Here is an 18787-nt window from a genome sequence, read left to right as displayed (position 1 = left end):
GAATAGATACATACTTAGCTATGCCAGATGGAACATGACGAGAGAGAAGTTACTTCAGGCTTGGTTGAATGATATAACAGCGTTTCATAGATAGGCATCATGATCTGTTTTGGTGATGATGGGATGGATGGATGGATGGATGGATGGAGTGAGGCGAGATGAAAGGTTAGGTGATAGATAGAAAACACAGCATGCACCTAGGTATTTCACTCAAATCCAAGTATAATCAAATAATAATAAGGAACATGGTGAACCCCACAGAAAAAGGAATTTTGACAAAAGCAAAAAAAAAAAAAAAAAAAAAAAAAGAAAGAAAAGGGGGGGAAAAAAAGAAAAATAGGGGGAAAGTGGTGCTTAGTGTCAAGGGAGTCAAAGAGGGACGATTGCGTTAACAGTGCGAGAAACAGTCGCGCGCGCCGGACAAAATGAGGAAACATGTGGGAAAATCAAAATTCACTTGCTGTTTAGGGGGTGGAAAGAAAGAAAAGAAAAGAAAATGAGAAAGAAAAGGAGCCGGCCGTATACGGGGAGTATAGCAAAAAAGATAAGGATAAAACACGCCCTGCACCTTGTTACCACCATTCCACGCCCATCCAATCACCCACATCCAATTTATGGAAATCGCAGATAAACGATATAAACGAGGGCAGAGAAAAGAACCAAGAAGTAAACCCAGAGACAGAGCAGCGAGAAAAGCGCGAGAAGAGGGGGGAAGCAAAAGCAAAAGTAAAAGTCAAAAGCTCTTTTGTCGGTATCCTCAGTGTGATGATTGCCCTGTTGTATTCTAGAAGCGATATTAAAAGTGAAGACGATAAAGAAGAGAAAAAGGAGAAATGTAGAGAAGGTGAAGAGTAAACAACATCGGAAAGAAAATTCGCAGACGCCAGATTAGCTGAAACTCAACAAAGGAGTAGAAAACAATGAAAATAGAAAATAAGCAAGTAACGCCGGTGAAAAGGAAGGAACACGGGTTTTACATTGTCTCTCCAGCTCCTGCTTCAACACCGTCGGCGGGATAGCTCAGACCGGGCTCGAAAGCAAATGTGGTTGGATCGTCGGTGTTGAGGAATGTGTCAAAGTCAAAATTTTCAAGGATATCAGGATTATCAAGGGTGGTGAAGTCGAGATTATAGTTATTGGTCTAAATGAAACATGTTAGATCACGGTTCGTTTACGAATCATGCAGAACTCGACTCACATCTGGGAGATTCATATCACCGAAAGGTAGGTTGGGATCCTGTTGAGGTTGCTGCTGCGGTTGGGATTGTTGCTGCTGAGGTTGTGGAGGTTGGGCCTGTGGTGCTTGTTGCGCCGGCTGAGGCGGTGGTTGTTGCCCGATAGCTTGCGGTGCTGGTGCTGATGTTGGTTGCGGCGCATTAGCATTGGGGCCAGGTTTGTTGAATGAATTCGGATGCACAGGGGTGATTGGGGTCGATGGCGTAGGAGTTGGTGGTGGTTCCGCTTCGGATGACGGTGTTGCAGCCGTGTTTCCTGTATTTGCAGGGCCCTTGGCTTTTGTGGGACGCTAAAAATCCAGTCAGCATTGGAACGTAGCAATGGAGTATACGATATTAACCTTCATTACCTTTCTCGCATTGTCTTTGGTGTCTTTCTTCGTCTTTGGAGCTGGTTTGTTCGCTTGTTGTGGAGTCGGCGGTGCAATAGTGCCGGGTTGAGGAGAAGGTGGTTGAGCTCGACCACCTGCGCCCGCAGCAGGAGCTTGAGGTGGCGGCATTGCGTTTCGCTCTTGAGGAGTTCCACCAGGTGGACCTTGACCGGGCTGTTGCGGTTGCGGGATCATAGGTTGGCCTTGCGGGGTCTGTTGCCAGTTGCCGGCAGGCATTCTGTTTGCTGTCCCAGGCGGTTGCGGACGCGCCATCGCATCCATCGGCTGTGTCATTTGAGGACCACTGAATGCGGGATTCGAGCTTGGCGGCCGCATCCCGTTGGGGCCAACTACCCCTTCGGGTTTCATACTGAAAAACGCAGCTCCACCCATCTCAGGGGGCATTTGCCCGCCAGCGAAATTCATTGATGCAGGCGAGCCACGACTTTGGCCCATATTATCCCCAACATTTGGCGAACCGGGGAGACCAGTTTGAGGTAGCTTTGGCGTGCCTCTCTTCATCTGCTCATTTGGATTTGGAGATGCACCGGTTCTACTGCCCTGGGGAGAAGTTCCCGGAGCCAGGTTCGGCTGAACCATTCCAGGCTGGCCATCAGCCCGGGCCATGTTATCTTGCTCCTGTCGAGCCATCATAAGTCGACGCTTATTTTGCTGTTCCAAGAGCATCAGCTGCATTTGATAATCTTGAAGCGCGTGGTTCCCACCACCAGCCTGTCCGCCGGGCGTTTGCATTCCGGGTCGCATCTGCGCCATCTGGCCGTTCGGTGCGTAGTAATCCTGCATCGGCAGCATTCCTTGACCGTCGTGTAGGGGCATGACTTCGCCTTGGTTTGGCATCACACCGGGATTCATTAAGCCGTTTGGCATACCCTGGTTATTCATAGCTGAGCGCGAGTGATGCATTGCCAGATTCTGATTATATACCTGGAGAGACTTTGCTTGTACCGATGGATTTTGTGCTTGCAGTGAATGGATTTGAGCCGGAGTCAGATTTCTTGGGTTGATCCCGTGCTGCATCAACAGATTATTGGTCTGTTGATTTGGCTGACCCGGCATTCCTTGTGACTGCGCGCGACCATTCGGTGTCATCTGTTGTCCATTAACCTGTGTTCCATCAAGGCGAGGTCGTTTCGACGGGGAGGGCGCATTCTCGACAGAGGAGGGTGACTGAGGGCGATGCCCATTCATTTCAATGTCCGAATGCTCGCGCTGCATCTGATGGTGCATCAGTTGAGCTTTATTTTGCTGCAGCTGCGCAAGTTGTTGTGGAGTCCTAGCAAAAGGTGTAAGGTCAGCACATCCCAACGGCCTGGCTATCGGCACAACATAGCATACATATTAGGAGCGTTTGCCTGCATTAATGACTTTTGCATATTCGTTCGCATCATGCCATTCCCCATTCTCATATTAAACTGACTGGGCATCATTTGAGAGTGGCGATAAAGCTGGTTTTGCTGGTGGTCACGGAGACGAAGAATGTTCTGTAAAATAGTTTATTAGCGAGAAGAAAAAGGCGTCAAGCGTGTTCGACATACTTGTGTGTGCTGAAGATACTGCATCGCATCAGTGCTCTTTCCTTTCTTTCTCTGCGCCCAAAAGACATCCCAGAAGAGGTTAAACCAGTCAAAAAGGAAAGACGTTTGCTGCATATCTCCGTTCAGATTAGGCCGTGGAAGATCGTCGGGAATTTTTGGTTTTGCATCATCATTTGAATCTGTGACCATCGCATTTGGATCGACGCCATTAACTTCACCGTCGCGGTGGCCGGATTTTGACGGTGCGGCTGTGTTCATCGGGACGTTGCTATCTTTGACGAGAGCTCTGGCGCAGTCGATATAGCCACGCTTGAGGAAGTAATCGTAGATGTAGGTGTTAAGCTGTACGACCATGGTGTGGTCCGGGGAGACGTTCGGATTGGCATTAGGGTCGCTACGGGGAGCGGAAGAGCCTGTGTTCATCATGGGGATGCCACCCACTGGGCCTCCGGCGGGGTGCATCCCCTGCATGTTCATCTGGTTCATGACGGTATCGAGTTGGGCCAGTCACTTGGTGTTATAAACCAGCGAAGGATCTGACCTACTCCTACCCACGAAGCTGGGATAGATACTCCGGCGGGAAGCGACGGGAGGAGGGTGGGGGGCGATGGATGGAAGTGAGGGGCTTGAGGAGAGCGGGACAGAAGCTTGCCGGGTCAACAACAAGAAGACGGCCAGAGAAGGTAAGAGGAAAGAAGGACGAAGCTACTCTGACAATAGCCTTGCTGCTTAGATCTCCCCTTTCTTGGGTCTGCGAGATGGCTGGGTGCAACTAGATCCAGCGACACCTGTTGACACTTGAAAGTTGAGTTCTTGTTGGAGATGGGGCGTTGGGGTGGCGAGTTGATTGAGTGTGGGCGAGCGAAGGGCACAACAACTTTAATAGGATGTCCCACGGGAATGACAAAGCTTGGAACCAACCGGTAACGAATGAACGTACGGGTATAGATTCGGGCGGAAGAGCCTGATGTCGCGACGAGCGGGACGTAGGTTGGGAAACGGAAAGCGACAGTGGAAAGAAATAAATAAATGATGGCAGATGCGCTCAGACAAGAGTGGGATATCAAAGCTAGGTTCTAGGGTTGTGGCCGGGAGGCGGGCTGGCGATGGCTGGAGGGAGGAGGATGGAAACCTTGGATAGTCGACTGGAGCGCGTCAGTCATTTGAGATAACCACACGAAGATGGGCGCTAGCGACACATGGTCGCCGTCTTCGCGATGGAAAAAGAAAAAAGATAAAAAAAGAAAAAAAGAAGACGACGAAGAATAAAGAAGAGGATTGCGTGTGTTCGCGAAGAAAGTGTGTGGATGAAGTCGACTGGCGGGTAGAGTTGCAGGGCGATTGATCCTCTGTTTTCCAGTCGGGGGGCGGAGAAAGTGGTGTGGTTGGGCGCTGGGATTTGCTTACCAGGCAAAAAAAAAGGGCAGCGAGGAGGGACCAGCAGATTGGGTTTGGCGTTTGGGTTTGCGGTGACTGTGGAATTTGACGGTTGAAGGAGAGGACTGGATGACGTCTCAACACGCTCGAACAGGCCAATTCACCCTAGACCCGTGAATACAGCAGCACGGCCTCGACGTTCATCTCTTCGTTCGCTTCCGACGCGATCACGGGCGAGCAGCGAATTTGTTGAAGCGGAATCGGTGCGGCGCTGGGGGGAGAAATCGTCCATGATATTCTCTCGCTGGCTCGGGGAGGCTGCCAGCGGGAGGTCCTGCAGTTACGCCCGCCCGCCGCACTTTCTGTCACGGCACCCATCACGCGCCAGGGGGGGGCGGCGAAATTACCGTACCGCCGCATTCTTACCGGACCGCAAGTACGTATCTCCATGCCTACAGGAACAGTTGCATCTGAAGGCACCCTCTCCGGCTTCAGTCTACAGGGCTGCCAATGCCTGCTGTATCTACAATGTTGGCCGGTGTAGCTGTCCTCGCTGTGGGGTGGGAGAGAACCACACACACACACACACACACAGAGAGAGTTGGGGTAAAGAAAAGGGTCCCTTACTCAGGTCAAACCGGTTGATACACGGCCAAGACTTGCATGATTTCACAATACGGTGCACTGGTAACGCCATTACCTCCACTGGACACCCACTCCGGCTTCCGTGCATGTATGAGCATGTATGTTAGGTACACTCCCGTACGGATGGCGATAAATCTCATTGCTTGAGCATGGAGGTTATTATGCTTAATCTCAGTACGCTGCGTCATTGGTGAAGTTGCCAGACAATTGATTTCTTCTCACAGTTCTTTGCTTGTGCAACCTCATCCCTTGCGGTGGATTGGAAGAACCGCCTGACTAGAGGCGGGGGGAAGTTTTAATGGGCTTCTTGATGGGTTTCTGACGTTTTTTTTTTTTTTTCCCCTCTTTGTAACGGAAAATCATCTGCGAGAGAGATGCCCGACCGCCCGCGCTGATTGGCCGGGAAACAGACATCACAGGTCACGTGCCTCTGTCGCTCGCTCCTTAAGAAAGAAAAGGGCTCTCTTTCTATCTCTTTTTTTCTCTCTCTCTGTCATTTTCTCTCCCAGAGACCATCGATCGCAGCCGGAGGAGGAGTTGCGTGTGTTGCAGGACAGCACCCCGCGCTTGCTCCAGGCGACATCAGGCGGCTAGGTTCGGGGACCAGGCTTCGCGAGATTTACTTTCCAGGGGAGGACATCCTCAAATTAGATCACGGGGGGGGACAATGGGCGCCTAAGAGGAACATGCTGGCAGAAAAGAAAATCACGGCCCCCAAAAACTCCATGCACAATTTGATCGCGATCCAGTTCGCAGTATAATTCAACAGGGGAAATCTTCACCATTGCTTTATTTTGTCTTTTTTTCTTTTTGTTCCTTTTTCCTTTTTTTTTCTCTTTTTCTTTTCCTTTTTTCAACATCACTCATCGTCAGGCGGCATTTCGTCCTCAAGGTACCTCACCAGCGAGACCCGCATCTCTGTCGTATCGTTTCCGCGTAGAACATCACTCACAAAATGTGCCTCTACCTGCATTTGTACCTGCATCATAGTCATCTGTTTAGTGGAACTGCGAGCAAGCTTAGGCTGGAGAATATTTAGGGGCGCAATTACCATCTCCAATGCGCCTCTTAGCACGCCGCATAGAATGTTTGAATACCATAGTTCATCCTGTGCCCGTCCATCATCCGGTAGCTCCACAAAGTCCGCAAGCGGATTCTCATCAAAAACCAGAGAAAACTGCTTATTATCGCTAGTCCAATTCGTCACAGTAGGCGTGATGTTCAAAAATATTTTGAAGCCAACCTGTATATTTGCATTCAAGGCAGATCTTTCAGCGTCGATCCCTCTTCCTCATCCTAGGCAAGCTGGAGGCATTCTGACCTTGGAAATCATATCTGCGGTCTCTTTAAAATTTGAACATCTCCCCACGCTCGACTTTGCGAGAAAATCTTCAATCAGGCGCATTCCGATATTATATCCCATCTTGTCTAGTTGCCGGTTGACCTCGATGTAGTCATGGTCATAGTCGTTGCAGAGCTGCGCGACAATGGTGCCGTATGTCAGAGTGACCAGTTCCGCATTCACCTTGTCAACCTTCGTCCTATATCTTCGGTGAGTAATATGCTATCTGGACGTTGCATTGTTTGCGCGAGTATCCATCGGGCTGGATGGAAAGGGGTCTCAAGAACATAGGCGGCCCGGGATGGAAAGGATTCGCTTTTACTCACTTCCATATCCTGGATGGAAGCAAGAGTGTTAGCATCGATCCGAATAATAGTGGGTGGAGTGTAGCATCGGGAAGATAAACCATACTCTTCTCCTATTCTGGCGGCTTTTGTGGCCGACATGATATTGACAGTATCAGGGATTTTGGGGGGGGGGGGAAGGTCCAAGCTGTAAGTCTGCAATAAATCCCTGGGAGGGAGTTGCCGATGGATGTTGTTGAGTTCTGAGTCAGGGATAGTGAAAGAATGCTGTGTCGGAGGAGAGAGTCCAAGAGTATGAGTTCAAATATGCTTATGTTCTTGAAATTAGAATACGATGATCAGACCCGCGTGCTGACCTGTGGAGCTGAGCTAAATTTAAGCGCTCCAGCCGCCGAGACGCCGTCTGCTTGGGGGGTTTCTCGCGCTAGTGAAAGGAAGCAAACCTTCACAGCAGGTTGCTGCTTTGCGGAGCAACTCCAAACCCCGTTCGACCCTCGTTTCCATCACGAGCAGCGGCTGGTGATTTTCGATATACCAGCCCCTGGATTGTCGCACGCCCTCGCATTAAATAATTCCCGGTTAAATCGCACCCTGCTTTATTTGTGCCGAGATCGACTGCGGACTCCCGCTTCTGTTTCCCAATTTATTTGATGCGATGATAATGATGTCCGCCGAGAAAAGACCAGCTCAAGACTCGTTCGGGTCAACGCAGCTTGTTAAACGACAGCGCTCAGATGCAGATTTGGGAAATAACAATGCTCTTGCTGTATCGAGTAGCACCTCTCAAAATGGGGCGCTGATGAAAGCTGTATGCCGTGCTCCAAAAATCTCTTCCCTGTGGAAGAATTGGGGGGAAGGAGAAAAAGAGTGCTGATTGTGGTCACAGATTCCCCGGACGAGTGGCCTCGAAGCTCCTATTATGGAACTTACTGGTTAGTAGTGTGGCAAAAGCCCTGATGATTGACCGGATCAGCTGATCGTGCATGGTTTTAGGCCATACGGGGGAGGTGTTTGCGACGAGGTTCGATCCAACCGGTCAACACATCGCATCTGGTGGAATGGACAGGTCAATATGTACGCAATTCAGGTCAACAACTTGTGGGCAATGGAAACTAATCTCCATCTTTATATTAGTGTTATGGCGAACGTACGGGCAATGCGAAAACTACGGAGTGATGACCGGACACAAAGGCGCTGTCTTAGACTTACATTGGTCTCGCGACTCTCGTATTATCTTTTCCGCGTCTGCAGATATGACTCTCGCTAGCTGGGACCTTGAATCTGGAGAAAGGATACGTCGGCACGTTGGCCATGAAGAAGTCATCAACTGCCTTGATCTCAGCAAGCGCGGACAAGAGCTCCTAATTAGCGGCAGCGATGATGGATGTATTGGAATTTGGGATCCCCGGAAGAAAGACGCGATAGATTTTCTGGAGACTGAAATGCCCATCACGGCGGTTGCATTGGCCGAGGCTGGAAATGAAATTTACAGCGGCGGCATCGATAACGATATTCACGTTTGGGATATTCGAAAACGATCGATCGTATACTCCATGATTGGCCACACAGATACGGTTACATCTCTACAGATTTCGCCGGATTCGCAATCGTTGCTCTCAAATTCCCATGATTCCACTGTTCGAACGTGGGATATCCGACCGTTCGCGCCGGCAGATCGACACATCAAGACCTATGACGGCGCAACGACAGGCCTCGAGAAGAATCTCATTAGAGCCAGCTGGTCGCCTAACGGAGAAAAGATTGCTGCGGGAAGTGGGGACAGAAGTGTGGTGATTTGGGATACAAAGTCAGCGAAGATTTTATATAAGCTTCCAGGCCACAAGGGAGTTGTCAATGATGTGCGCTTTGCGCCAAATGACGAGCCCATAAGTAAGTCACGGAGAGACCATGTCCCAAGTTCCATCCTCCTTAAAAGAAAAAAAAGCCTTGTTTACTGACATATACTCTTCGACCAGTCGTTTCGGGATCGTCCGATCGTTGCATTTTCCTTGGCGAGATTAGCAAATAATTTCGAATCTGGCAAATTCCAAAATTCAACGTGTGCACCTTTTCATTTCTTCTAGCGCTTTGGCTTGGATTCTTGTATTGTATACTCCTCAAGAGTGGCTGAAAAAAAGCCTCCCCTGACTTTGTGTGTTCCTGTCCGTCACCACGGATATGTGTTATTGCCTTTGACCTTTTCCTGCAGTAGACAGTGATATGGCATTTCTCTTCGCGCTCGAAGTAAGTAAATACCGTTTACCCGCTCCGCCGTCCGCTTGGATGCGCAGTGCAATGTCACGTGGATACAGTGCCGTGCGCCTCCCGCCTTGGGGTACTTCCCGCAAGCTTGCCAGATAGTCATTTCTTCCTCAGCAGCCTCATTATTCCATACGGGGCGGGGGGAGAAAGTCAAGGACAGCGATCAAGGCAGTTGACGCACCAGATATACGAATAGATTTCTTTGTTGACTGATTGCTTGGCGGATTGATTGACGGCGATCTGATGAATTTCGACGAGGGGCTTAACCCAGCATGCTGTACGTATACGAGTGCTCCGGGAACTTTGCCTCGCTTACATTCATCGGTTCTGCAAATGCCCGCCAGGTCGAGCTTGTGAGTAGATGACAATATTTTTAAAAATAGATGTGTCACGTTCGGGTTTTGGGCATGACTCTGATAATCGGTCAGAGGGGGACCGTTGACCCCAGGCCCAGAAGAGCCGCACAGCCTCATTTGCAGCACAAGAAGGCTGCAACTGGTCTTTTTTTCTTTTTTTTAACTCCTACCAATATATGCAGGACATATTTCTGCAGATAAAATATGATTTATCATGTCATCCAGACCCTTCATTCCAGTGGAACTATGAAACTCCAAAACTATTTTCTAGACTCACATTCTCGGCACAGATGGACCCTTCCTTTCAAGAAAGAATACCTGTCTCTGGCTGGGAACGTTATTGCTTTGATTCCTTAACAAAATATCTGGGCGACGGCCTAGAGAATCTGACACACGGGTTAACTGACAAGTTTGGACGGCCCATTTTCTCCTTGGACAACCGTACTTGGGGGATTGATATCGAGACATGCAATGCATATTGCAGCTCTGATTCCTTACCCTGGCCGGTAAACATCATATATCCGTCTACCTATGTTTTATACTAGGTTAAGATACTAACGAGGGATAGAATTTCAACTTCAGCTCCTTCTCCTCGGCTTTTACGAATTATCTTCTGCCATGGCTGGCCCTCACTGCGCAACTGCCGTACGAAACCGGAAGTCCGTGGAGTGACATCATGAGCCTCTGTCTTGCCCTCGGTAGTCCTGCGCTACTTGGTTTTTCATTGACCATCACGATGCTCAACCGATATTGGGTACGCCGGGAACTCAATTTGCTAATTGGTAGCTTACGTCGCGAGACCCGGAAACGGTACAAACGTCAAATTAGCGCCGTGCAGTATCTCCTTGCTGAGGCGCAACAGGTTCCTCTGCAGGTGCCATCTGATCAAGACAGCTTGCGAAGGCTGCTCGAGCCCCAAATGGAAGTCTGGTGGCAGGGTCTGAATGGGCGGCTACGGCGTTCGAGGCGCGGGGTTACCGCGTCTCTTGTGGCTCAGGCACTTTCCGCTGTGATCGCCTACACCTTCACCGTTATCGCATCATTTTTAACATCAATCGATAGCCTAGACCCGGTTATGGAGATTACTGCAGGGACACTTTGGGTGTGGTTGGTGAGTTCATGGATTCCCCTGTGGCTAAGTAGTTATATCAATCGACACTAACAGCTTGTCACAGATACCCGTAATATGTGGATGGGTCATCGTCGGAACTCAGAGCACGCACGATGCGGTGGAAGACGCCCTGCGCATAAAGCATTTTGATCGCTCAGCCGAGCCCCAGGGTGACTCCGATCACCAGGAGCCCTCTTTTGACGGAGAAGAAAGCCCCATATCTATTCGCAGCAATTGGAACAGTAATCATTCCCGTTGGCTTGGAGTAAATTTTGCCGGAGATGAACTCCAAAAGGGCCCAGTGTATAACTATGCGCGATTATTCACATGGTGGCAGACGGCCAACGCTTTCATTCAGACATCAAAGAGTATTGCTATAGAACACGATGCGGAGACGGAAGCGACCTGGCAAACGGATAGGATTTCGAAGAGAAAAGGATCCCAAGTTCTCAACATGGTATCCGAAAGTGAGATTTCCGAAATTCGCATTATCCACAGTGAACGATTCGCAACGTACCCGAGATTTTCAAACATCCCGCCAGACGTTTGGTGGCGGATGGTGCTGGCCTCGATCATGGCTGTCACGGTACAATGGGGCGCTACTGGCGCGTCGATCCTCATGGCGTATCTCACACCACCCGGAGGTCTCGGCTGTCGGTCAGGGAGCTATGCTCTCTATGGTATTTTCGGGACAATCTCCTGGGTGGCTCTGCTTGTGTCAATGGTGTTGTCGCATGCTGCAATGGCGCGACCTGCGAGTCCCTATGGCCCCGCCTTGCTAGGAAGGATGGCCATTATGTTACGCTGCGGCGGAAGAGCAGTCGCCGTCATGAATGCGGCATGGTTGGTCGTCAGCACCCTGTTCGAGAATATTGGACTTTACGATAGCTGTTGGTGTCACGGGGTTGTGTTGCAGCGTGGCGCGAATGCTTGGGTGATACTGTTCCGTACGGCGGAGGAATTTCGGCACGAGGCGAAGAATGCGTGGCCCGGCGGTATCGCGTTTACTATGATTGTTTCAACGTTGATGATTGTGGTGTTTGCGCTTGGGTCAAAGGGTGATTCGTCGTCAAGCGACGACGAGTATGAATAACGGAACGTTGGTTCTTAATATACCCCGCTGTCCATATTTATTTTTATTTTTTTTGGGATCATTTTCGTTGTTTCATATCATCCATTTTCTAAGGAACTACAGAGTACTCCGTTAGAACCTCGAATTAAATCTCTTATCTTGCCCATGAAAAGCGGGTTTCTCTTGACAATTCTAATTTCCCACCCTGTGTTTGTCTCAAAAAATGATCATCAGTTATAATTAAACTCCTTGGAGCCATGTCCATGCCCCATTTATCTCCCTCGCATACGGAATATAAACATCGCAGTCTCTAGAATCGGGTTCTACCACCGCCTGCCCGAGAAAGGAATGTGCCCAATGTTGAGAAAAGACGGGATAGAACTGATGCCTTGCCCTGATCAACATCAAAATCTCGTATATTGAGATGGTCACGCTCACCGTCATTGACCAACAGAGTTATCCCTTTCTTGTCTGATTTGTCGGAGAATTGGGTATTGTTGCGCATGGGTTTGCGAATCAGGGTGTCGCCAAGCCTTCTCTGGCGCTCACATCACGGACACTCGGCGGGCTTTTGGCCAACGATAGCCCCTGGATCACGAACTTTGAAACGCCACTCAAAAAACCAAAATCACCCCCTTGTTCCTCCTCCGCACACCTCTCAGCATGTATCGCGTTCTTTCCTCGCCTCTTCGGACGAAGACGCGGGTCTGGAGCTTTCGAACCGCCTTCGGCTTCGTGCCTCCGTGTGCTTGGATACAGTTGCTGCAGGCGAATCAGCTCAAGAGCATCAATTGGCCAAGGGGCCTGGGGAGATCACTGACTGGAGACCCCTGCCAGATTTGTCGACAATTGTGGGCAGCTTGTTTGACTTGAGTTACAGGTTAGGTTTTCTAACGCTGCGTTTTGTGACGTCGCTATGGGGTGTTCGCCCTCTTGGTAATTCCGGCTGCTGATCCCTCGTCCTATGGCGTTGAGAATCTATCGCCCTGTCGAACTCTGGACAGCGTTGAAAGGTCGGTCCTTGAGCCGGAATTGGGCTGGATTGGATTCATTCCGGACTGGGCTTGCATTTCAGTAGGGCAGTGAGCTTCTGGGAATTGTCGCTGGCGACCTGTTCCTGCTGGTTCATCGGCTCGATTTGCAACACTGGGCTTTCCCCCTCGAGTCTCAGGTTGAAATTACTGCGTTCATGGTTTGCACCGCCTCTTCTCTTGATATGGTGCGTTCTGTCGTTTCCCACTGAGAAAAACCCTCCCACCTCGCTCCTCTTTTTCAGAGCAACTCGAATCGTGAGGACTGTTGTGAGCAGGTGGAATGGTATGGATTGTGGGCAGTTCGATTTTTGAGGACATTGTACTCCGCATAACCTCCTGAAAAATTAGTCTCTCCTTCCAAGGTTCAGCCACACGCACACACTAATCGCCAAAGAAACGGACGCAGAGCTTAAGGGGGTGAATTGTGGATATTTTTCAGATACTCAAAAAGAGAAGTTAATGAAAGAACGGAAATAAGACTTGGGACTCTTTTCATGTCGCTATTTACGCATCAACAAAGTCTCGATTTATTAGACGTCGATCGCAGAGGAATTTAAGGGGACCAGAGCCGATGGCAACCCGGTTCGAATCTTTTCGCAATCGCGTGTCATCCGTTTTTGCTGGAAAGCCAGCGTCTACAAGGCAAGATGGGGACCAGTTATCCGTGAATTCGCGAAGCCGCAGATTAGGATTCCGCTTATTCCCCCCAAAACGCTCGGAGGGAAGCCAATTGCCTTCACACACCGACCATGGGCCGTCACCACCAGCAGAAGCCATCGACGCCCACATAATATCTTCAACGAACACAACTCCAACGAGTCAGGGAAGTGGAGAAGCACGGGGGCCGCTTCCCCAAACTTCACCGTCCAGCCATGGAGACTCGTCTATGCCATCCAATGGTAGATGGCGATATCCTATTGCATGGGTGAGGCCATCCCGCAAGACGAGACGGAATACCGTAAGAAGCCGATTTAGATTGGGCCCGGGGTTTAAAACAAGGGAAGCGAAGAGAAAAATGATCAGTTGCGGTATATCCGGCTCAATTCTTGCGATCGTGCTAGCAGTATGTAAGTACCCCCTCGCGGACTTTTCTCATTATAGGTACAGTACGGAGTGCAAGCAGCTTATCAACCGTATAGACATGACGCTTGCATTGACGACATCGATAAAAGGACGCGAATTTCACATATTTCTTATTCTCATTTTGATGATTCTTACGATATACTTTTGCCACTCTTTCGTGCGCCTTTTCATGGTTGCTTCCAATTGTCCTTCGGATGAGGGACCTTACGACGGTCGGCGAGTAAGATTTGCGGAAATAGACCGGCCGATTCATGTAAGATTTGCCAGGGACGAAGAAATCGCCGCCAGCGACACGGAAGATGATGGCCAAAATTCCCCAATTGCTTCCCCGCCTCCTGCATACGGTCTGTGGAGAGGCAGTATGGTACGTTTGTTTACTTTTCGACGCTTGATTTAAAATTTATAGTAACAGCCACATACGTCGACGAGTCGGTGCTGACTTTCGAACCACAGAGAATAAACCCCAACTTGATCTACTGGCAACGAGTGGAGGAAAGTGGTTCCGAAGGACAGAGTTCCTCTCAGACTGAAGAGCCACGGCCTTCAACAGCGAATCGGCCACCCAGTTATGTCTCCGAAGATGGAGTTCGGTATGTTGTTGATGTACAACCGCGGTCGTTACAACAACCATCCTGCATACAACCGACGGAGCCATCCCCGATACATCCCGCCGAGCGGAATTGTGCTTAAAGAACCTAAGGACTTCCAACCATTGAATCCCCCTCCTTCCTTTTTTTTTTTTTTTTTTAATATTTTAACCCCGTCATCAGGGGCCGGCTGGTCTAAACTGAAGCTTTTTGTCCCCTTTTTTCTTTTTGAACTTCAGGCGAACAGGGAGCGAGTCTTCCTTTGATTTGACGGAGCTTGGTCTGGGATTACCTTTGTTCCTTTATATTGTCCTATATTCTATTTTTAAAATATAGACTGCATCGAATCATGCAGGTCATTATGTACATATATCCCACGGAGTTGTTGGCGCCGTTGACGCGAAAAATTGAGACAAAGGGTATCTGACAAGGTTGAGTGGATTTTTTGCTGACATAATTAGGAGGTTATCTGTCCTTTAGTTACCCAGCAAGTAGAACGAGCAAATGTACAGACAACATTTGGCAAACCCTATGACCTCGCGATGGAGGCTCTTCTTGTATATATATATTGAGCATCTGACTTTTTTGTTTCCTATCAAGTAAGCCATTTAGTTCCTAGCTGGCTGCTTGGAACCAAGCGTACGCTCTCATGACCACTTTCAGAAATTTAGAAAACCGGTGATGCGCTCGAGATGCCGGCGCCCCCAGATGTCCGGTTTAGCAATTATCAAAACATGGGTCTTCTGGGCGTTGGCGCTGCTGCCATGGCTCTCGTGTGTGCAAGCGATGAGAGAGAGCCAGATTGCAGAGCTCAGGTTTGTCGCTTCCTGTCATGCGACAGAATTTAGAACGCAGTCACTGATTGTAAAGGAAAACCTTATAGGGCAGAGGCAGAGCATATGTTTTATCATGGATTTGATAATTATATGAAATATGCATTTCCGGAAGACGAGTTGCGTCCTTTGTCCTGCGGACCTTTGACACGCGACCGCGAAAACCCCGCGCATATTGAGTTGAATGATGTCCTCGGGAATTATTCACTTACCCTGGTGGATAGTTTGTCGACATTGGCAATATTATCGGATGCCGGCTCGAGGGCTCACAAGGGTTGGAAGGCATGGAAATACTTTCAAGATGGGGTGAAACACCTTGTTGAGCTATATGGCGATGGTTCCAACGGTGCCATGGGTACAGGTTCGAGAGGAAAAGGATTTGACGCTGATAGCAAAGTCCAAGTCTTCGAGACGGTCATTCGTGGCCTTGGTAAGACACTTTGGCCTTTCTCAATGCTTTCTATATATGAGGATGTGATTCTTACTCGGGGATCGAGATCCATTCTAGGTGGCCTTCTGAGTGCTCACCTCTTTGCCGTCGGTGATCTGCCAATTCGGGGATACCATCCTCCTGCAGACGAAGTGTCCTATGCAAAGCTATGGAATAAGAAGGATGACTCTTCAGGTCGTCCCGGGATACGCTGGGCAAACGGTTTTGTGTATGACGGTCAACTGCTCAGGCTTGCAATGGACCTGGGGACTCGCCTGCTTCCTGCGTTCTTCACGGCGACCGGCCTTCCGTACCCTCGAGTTAATTTACGCCATGGCGTACCGTTTTATCCTAAGTCACCACTAAATGCCAATTCTAAGGGGGGAACATCTCGCTCGGAGCAGACGTTCCCTCCGGAAATCACCGAGACATGTAGCGCGGGCGCCGGAAGCTTGGTCTTAGAATTTACGGTCCTTAGCCGACTTACTGGTGACGGCCGCTTTGAAGAGTTTGCAAAAAGAGCATTTTGGTCTGTGTGGGCGAGACGCAGTGAAATTGGTTTAATAGGTGCTGGCATTGATGCGGAGTCTGGGAAATGGGTCAATTCATATACGGGGGTAAGCTAGTTTTTGCGTTCTTCCCAAGCTTTACCCCCAAAAGCTGCCACCATTCGTTAAAGACTGTCTGCTGATTATCCATTTCCAGATTGGTGCTGGCATCGATAGTTTTTTTGAGTATGCATTGAAGTCTCATATCTTACTTTCTGAAGGTCAACCATTGGTCTTCAATGCGTCTGGTCCTTTCCATGAGCTAGACGGTCATTTTACGCCATTGTCAGAAGAGGCCCATTCTCCTGATGCCTTCCTCAAGGCATGGCAACAAGCGCGACACTCTATCAAGCACCATTTGTATCGCGGCTCCAGCTACCAATATCCTCATTATATACAGGGAGACATCATTACAGGAGCGACACGCGCGTTTTGGATGGATAGCTTAAGCGCGTATTTTCCTGGTTTATTAACGCTATCTGGGGATTTGGACGGGGCTACCGAAGCCCATCTCTTGACTACAGCGTTATGGACGCGATTCTCGTCGTTACCCGAAAGATGGAATATTGCCACCGGTGATATCGAAGGTGGCTTAACCTGGTGGGGAGGACGCCCGGAATTCATTGAATCGACGTATTACCTCTATCGCGCCACGGAGGATCCGTGGTACCTCCATGTCGGGGAAATGGCCATGAGGGATATCAAGCGAAGATGCTGGACAAAGTGCGGTTGGGCCGGTCTCCAAGATGTCCGAACTGGAGAATTAAGCAATAGAATGGAGAGTTTCTTCTTAGGAGAAACTGCAAAATATCTCTTTCTACTGTTTGACCCGTCCCATCCTTTGAACCATCTCGATTCTCCCTTCGTATTCACTACGGAAGGCCATCCGCTTGTGATACCAAAATCAGCACAACACAGCACACGTTTGAAATTCAAAAAAAAGCATATAAAGTTTCACGCGTCGGAGGTAGAGACTTGCCCTCGACCACACCCTCCGCTTCCCTTTGGGTTGTCTACAATTGCAGCGCGATCAGATGTATTCCATGCAGCAAGTTTAGCCAGGCTGCCTCTTATGCCTCCCAGAGCCCAAGTTGAATCTGCCATTGTTGAATATTCAAAAGATCACCCAAGCATTACACTCTCAGATCTCGTTTCTCCGTCCAATTACACTTACTTCCCGTGGACATTGCCCCTTGAGGTGGTACCACCTAATGCAATAAGCGCTCCCATGGCAACGAGACCTACCCTTGACCTCTCTTTTCCTCCGATGCCAAACACTGTCCTCAGTTCTGCATCTTTGGAGCGTGTTGCGGATGGAATTTGGGTTAAGTCCATGAGTGGGCTGCGACTGGGCATGATTCAAGACATGCCTTTCCTTACTGAGAGCTCATCTACCCCCATGGATGGGTTTCGTATACAGGTGATCAATAATATAGCGCTTGGGAAAGACGAAAAGGTATACCTTTCCCGTGAGACTGTTACTAACTTGGAGCCGACCGATCCCAATTTTACTCAGGTTGAAGATTTGACCGTGATAGACATCGTTATCGATCTTAAACCGTCACAGGTTCCAGGCAATACCTCGTCTTCAACAATCACAGCGACCAGCAGTCCAACTAGTACTGGGAAACTACTGGAAGAAATTCATACGCCAGTTGACGATAGCTCAAACATGAAATTCGCATTTTCATCGTTTATGAGTCAGGTTACTTCATTGCTACGGGACGAAGTGATGGCGTCTTCTGCTGGATCGGCATTCTTTGGTCGCTCTGTATCTCGAGTGTCGCTACCGGCCCTTACGGCCACAGGTAAAGGTGCAGTGCCACTAGCAGATGTCGAAGAGGCGACACTTCCCGCTCCGTGGGTCTCCAGCTCGTCGGGAAAACAGATTGTCAATCGCCTTGCATGGTCTACTATCTACCTTGCAGGAGAACTTTGCGATGGCCCGTTGCCTTCTTCTGTTCCAAGAACCCATCAAGTTATTGTCATCAAGCGAGGAAGCTGCAGCTTCTCTAAGAAATTAAGAAATATACCCGGGTTTCGCCCAACGCGGTCCGCATTGCAACTTGTCATTGTCGTCTCTTATCCTCAGCCAGGGGATAATAACAACCTCTCTACGCAAAGTGCGAGGCTCGGCTCGACAGGCAAGCCTCCTACCTCGGCCTCCAAAGAAAATGAACCCCCAATTTCAACACCAGTTATTGAAATGGACGAGTCGTGGCTTGTCCGTCCACTTCTTGACGAGATGCAGGTTGTTGCTGATGGGATTCCCCGGCCACATCCGATTAGTATGGTAATGGTGGGTGGTGGAGATGAGACGTACGATTGCTTTAAGCGCGCATTGGGCGTGGGAATTAGAAAGAGGTATGAGATCAGGTCTCAGGGAGTACCGATTAGCAACCTGTTTGTCGTTTAAAATAGTCGCTAGGGCGTTTTCTCCCTCAACAATAGATACGGAATCCAAGACAAAAGCTGGCATGGCTTCCAGTAATTTAGCCCAGCTAGTCACTACATGTATGTACATACACCGATGCTCACATGAATATGGCGGCCCTTTCTTGCGGTTTAATCCTAGGCAATGTTGCCTCAGTTCAACCATCAATGAGCCTACTAGGCTACTTCGAAAATTACATATGTAGC

At 49.3% G+C, this 18787-nt stretch overlaps 6 protein-coding genes across 6 annotated transcripts; 4 read left to right on the top strand and 2 right to left on the bottom strand.

Moving 5' to 3' along the window:
* Nucleotides 1–94: 94 nt before the first annotated feature.
* Nucleotides 95–4990, bottom strand: D8B26_004110 (uncharacterized protein). Its single transcript, XM_066124367.1, has 6 exons — nt 3163–4990; nt 2963–3108; nt 2552–2900; nt 1586–2497; nt 1199–1525; nt 95–1141 (listed from the first exon to the last, which is right to left on the bottom strand). The coding sequence occupies exons 1-6, from the start codon at nt 3646–3648 to the stop codon at nt 974–976; spliced, it is 2388 nt and encodes a 795-aa protein (XP_065980448.1). The 5' UTR covers nt 3649–4990; the 3' UTR covers nt 95–973.
* Nucleotides 4991–6043: 1053 nt separating this feature from the next.
* Nucleotides 6044–6972, bottom strand: BET3 (transport protein particle 22 kDa subunit; the record flags this gene model as incomplete). The annotated part of the gene is made up of 4 exons (XM_066124366.1): nt 6044–6163; nt 6236–6427; nt 6506–6725; nt 6938–6972. The coding sequence occupies 4 exons, from the start codon at nt 6970–6972 to the stop codon at nt 6044–6046; spliced, it is 567 nt and encodes a 188-aa protein (XP_065980447.1).
* Nucleotides 6973–7330: 358 nt separating this feature from the next.
* D8B26_004108 (uncharacterized protein) lies at nt 7331–9437 on the top strand. The gene is made up of 5 exons (XM_003067880.2): nt 7331–7639; nt 7718–7763; nt 7825–7905; nt 7966–8721; nt 8808–9437. The coding sequence occupies exons 1-5, from the start codon at nt 7487–7489 to the stop codon at nt 8858–8860; spliced, it is 1089 nt and encodes a 362-aa protein (XP_003067926.2). The 5' UTR covers nt 7331–7486; the 3' UTR covers nt 8861–9437.
* A 302-nt stretch (nt 9438–9739) lies between these two features.
* Nucleotides 9740–12021, top strand: D8B26_004107 (uncharacterized protein; the record flags this gene model as incomplete). The annotated part of the gene is made up of 3 exons (XM_003067881.2): nt 9740–9955; nt 10018–10560; nt 10625–12021. 3 exons carry the CDS (start codon nt 9740–9742, stop codon nt 11651–11653), a joined length of 1788 nt encoding a protein of 595 aa, XP_003067927.2. The 3' UTR covers nt 11654–12021.
* Nucleotides 12022–12139: 118 nt separating this feature from the next.
* On the top strand, nt 12140–14844 carry D8B26_004106 (uncharacterized protein). Its single transcript, XM_066124365.1, has 3 exons — nt 12140–13733; nt 13806–14113; nt 14203–14844. The coding sequence occupies exons 1-3, from the start codon at nt 13238–13240 to the stop codon at nt 14437–14439; spliced, it is 1041 nt and encodes a 346-aa protein (XP_065980446.1). The 5' UTR covers nt 12140–13237; the 3' UTR covers nt 14440–14844.
* Nucleotides 14845–15017: 173 nt separating this feature from the next.
* Nucleotides 15018–18606, top strand: MNL1 (alpha mannosidase-like protein; the record flags this gene model as incomplete). The annotated part of the gene is made up of 4 exons (XM_066124364.1): nt 15018–15151; nt 15220–15599; nt 15678–16216; nt 16305–18606. The coding sequence occupies 4 exons, from the start codon at nt 15018–15020 to the stop codon at nt 18561–18563; spliced, it is 3312 nt and encodes a 1103-aa protein (XP_065980445.1). The 3' UTR covers nt 18564–18606.
* Nucleotides 18607–18787: the final 181 nt, after the last annotated feature.

This window comes from Coccidioides posadasii, chromosome 2 (assembly GCF_018416015.2).
Source record: "Coccidioides posadasii str. Silveira chromosome 2, complete sequence".
In the NCBI taxonomy this organism is placed as follows: Eukaryota; Fungi; Ascomycota; class Eurotiomycetes; order Onygenales; family Onygenaceae; genus Coccidioides; species Coccidioides posadasii.
Note: the sequence above shows the minus strand (reverse complement) of the source record. Positions and strands in the feature narration are given on the sequence as shown.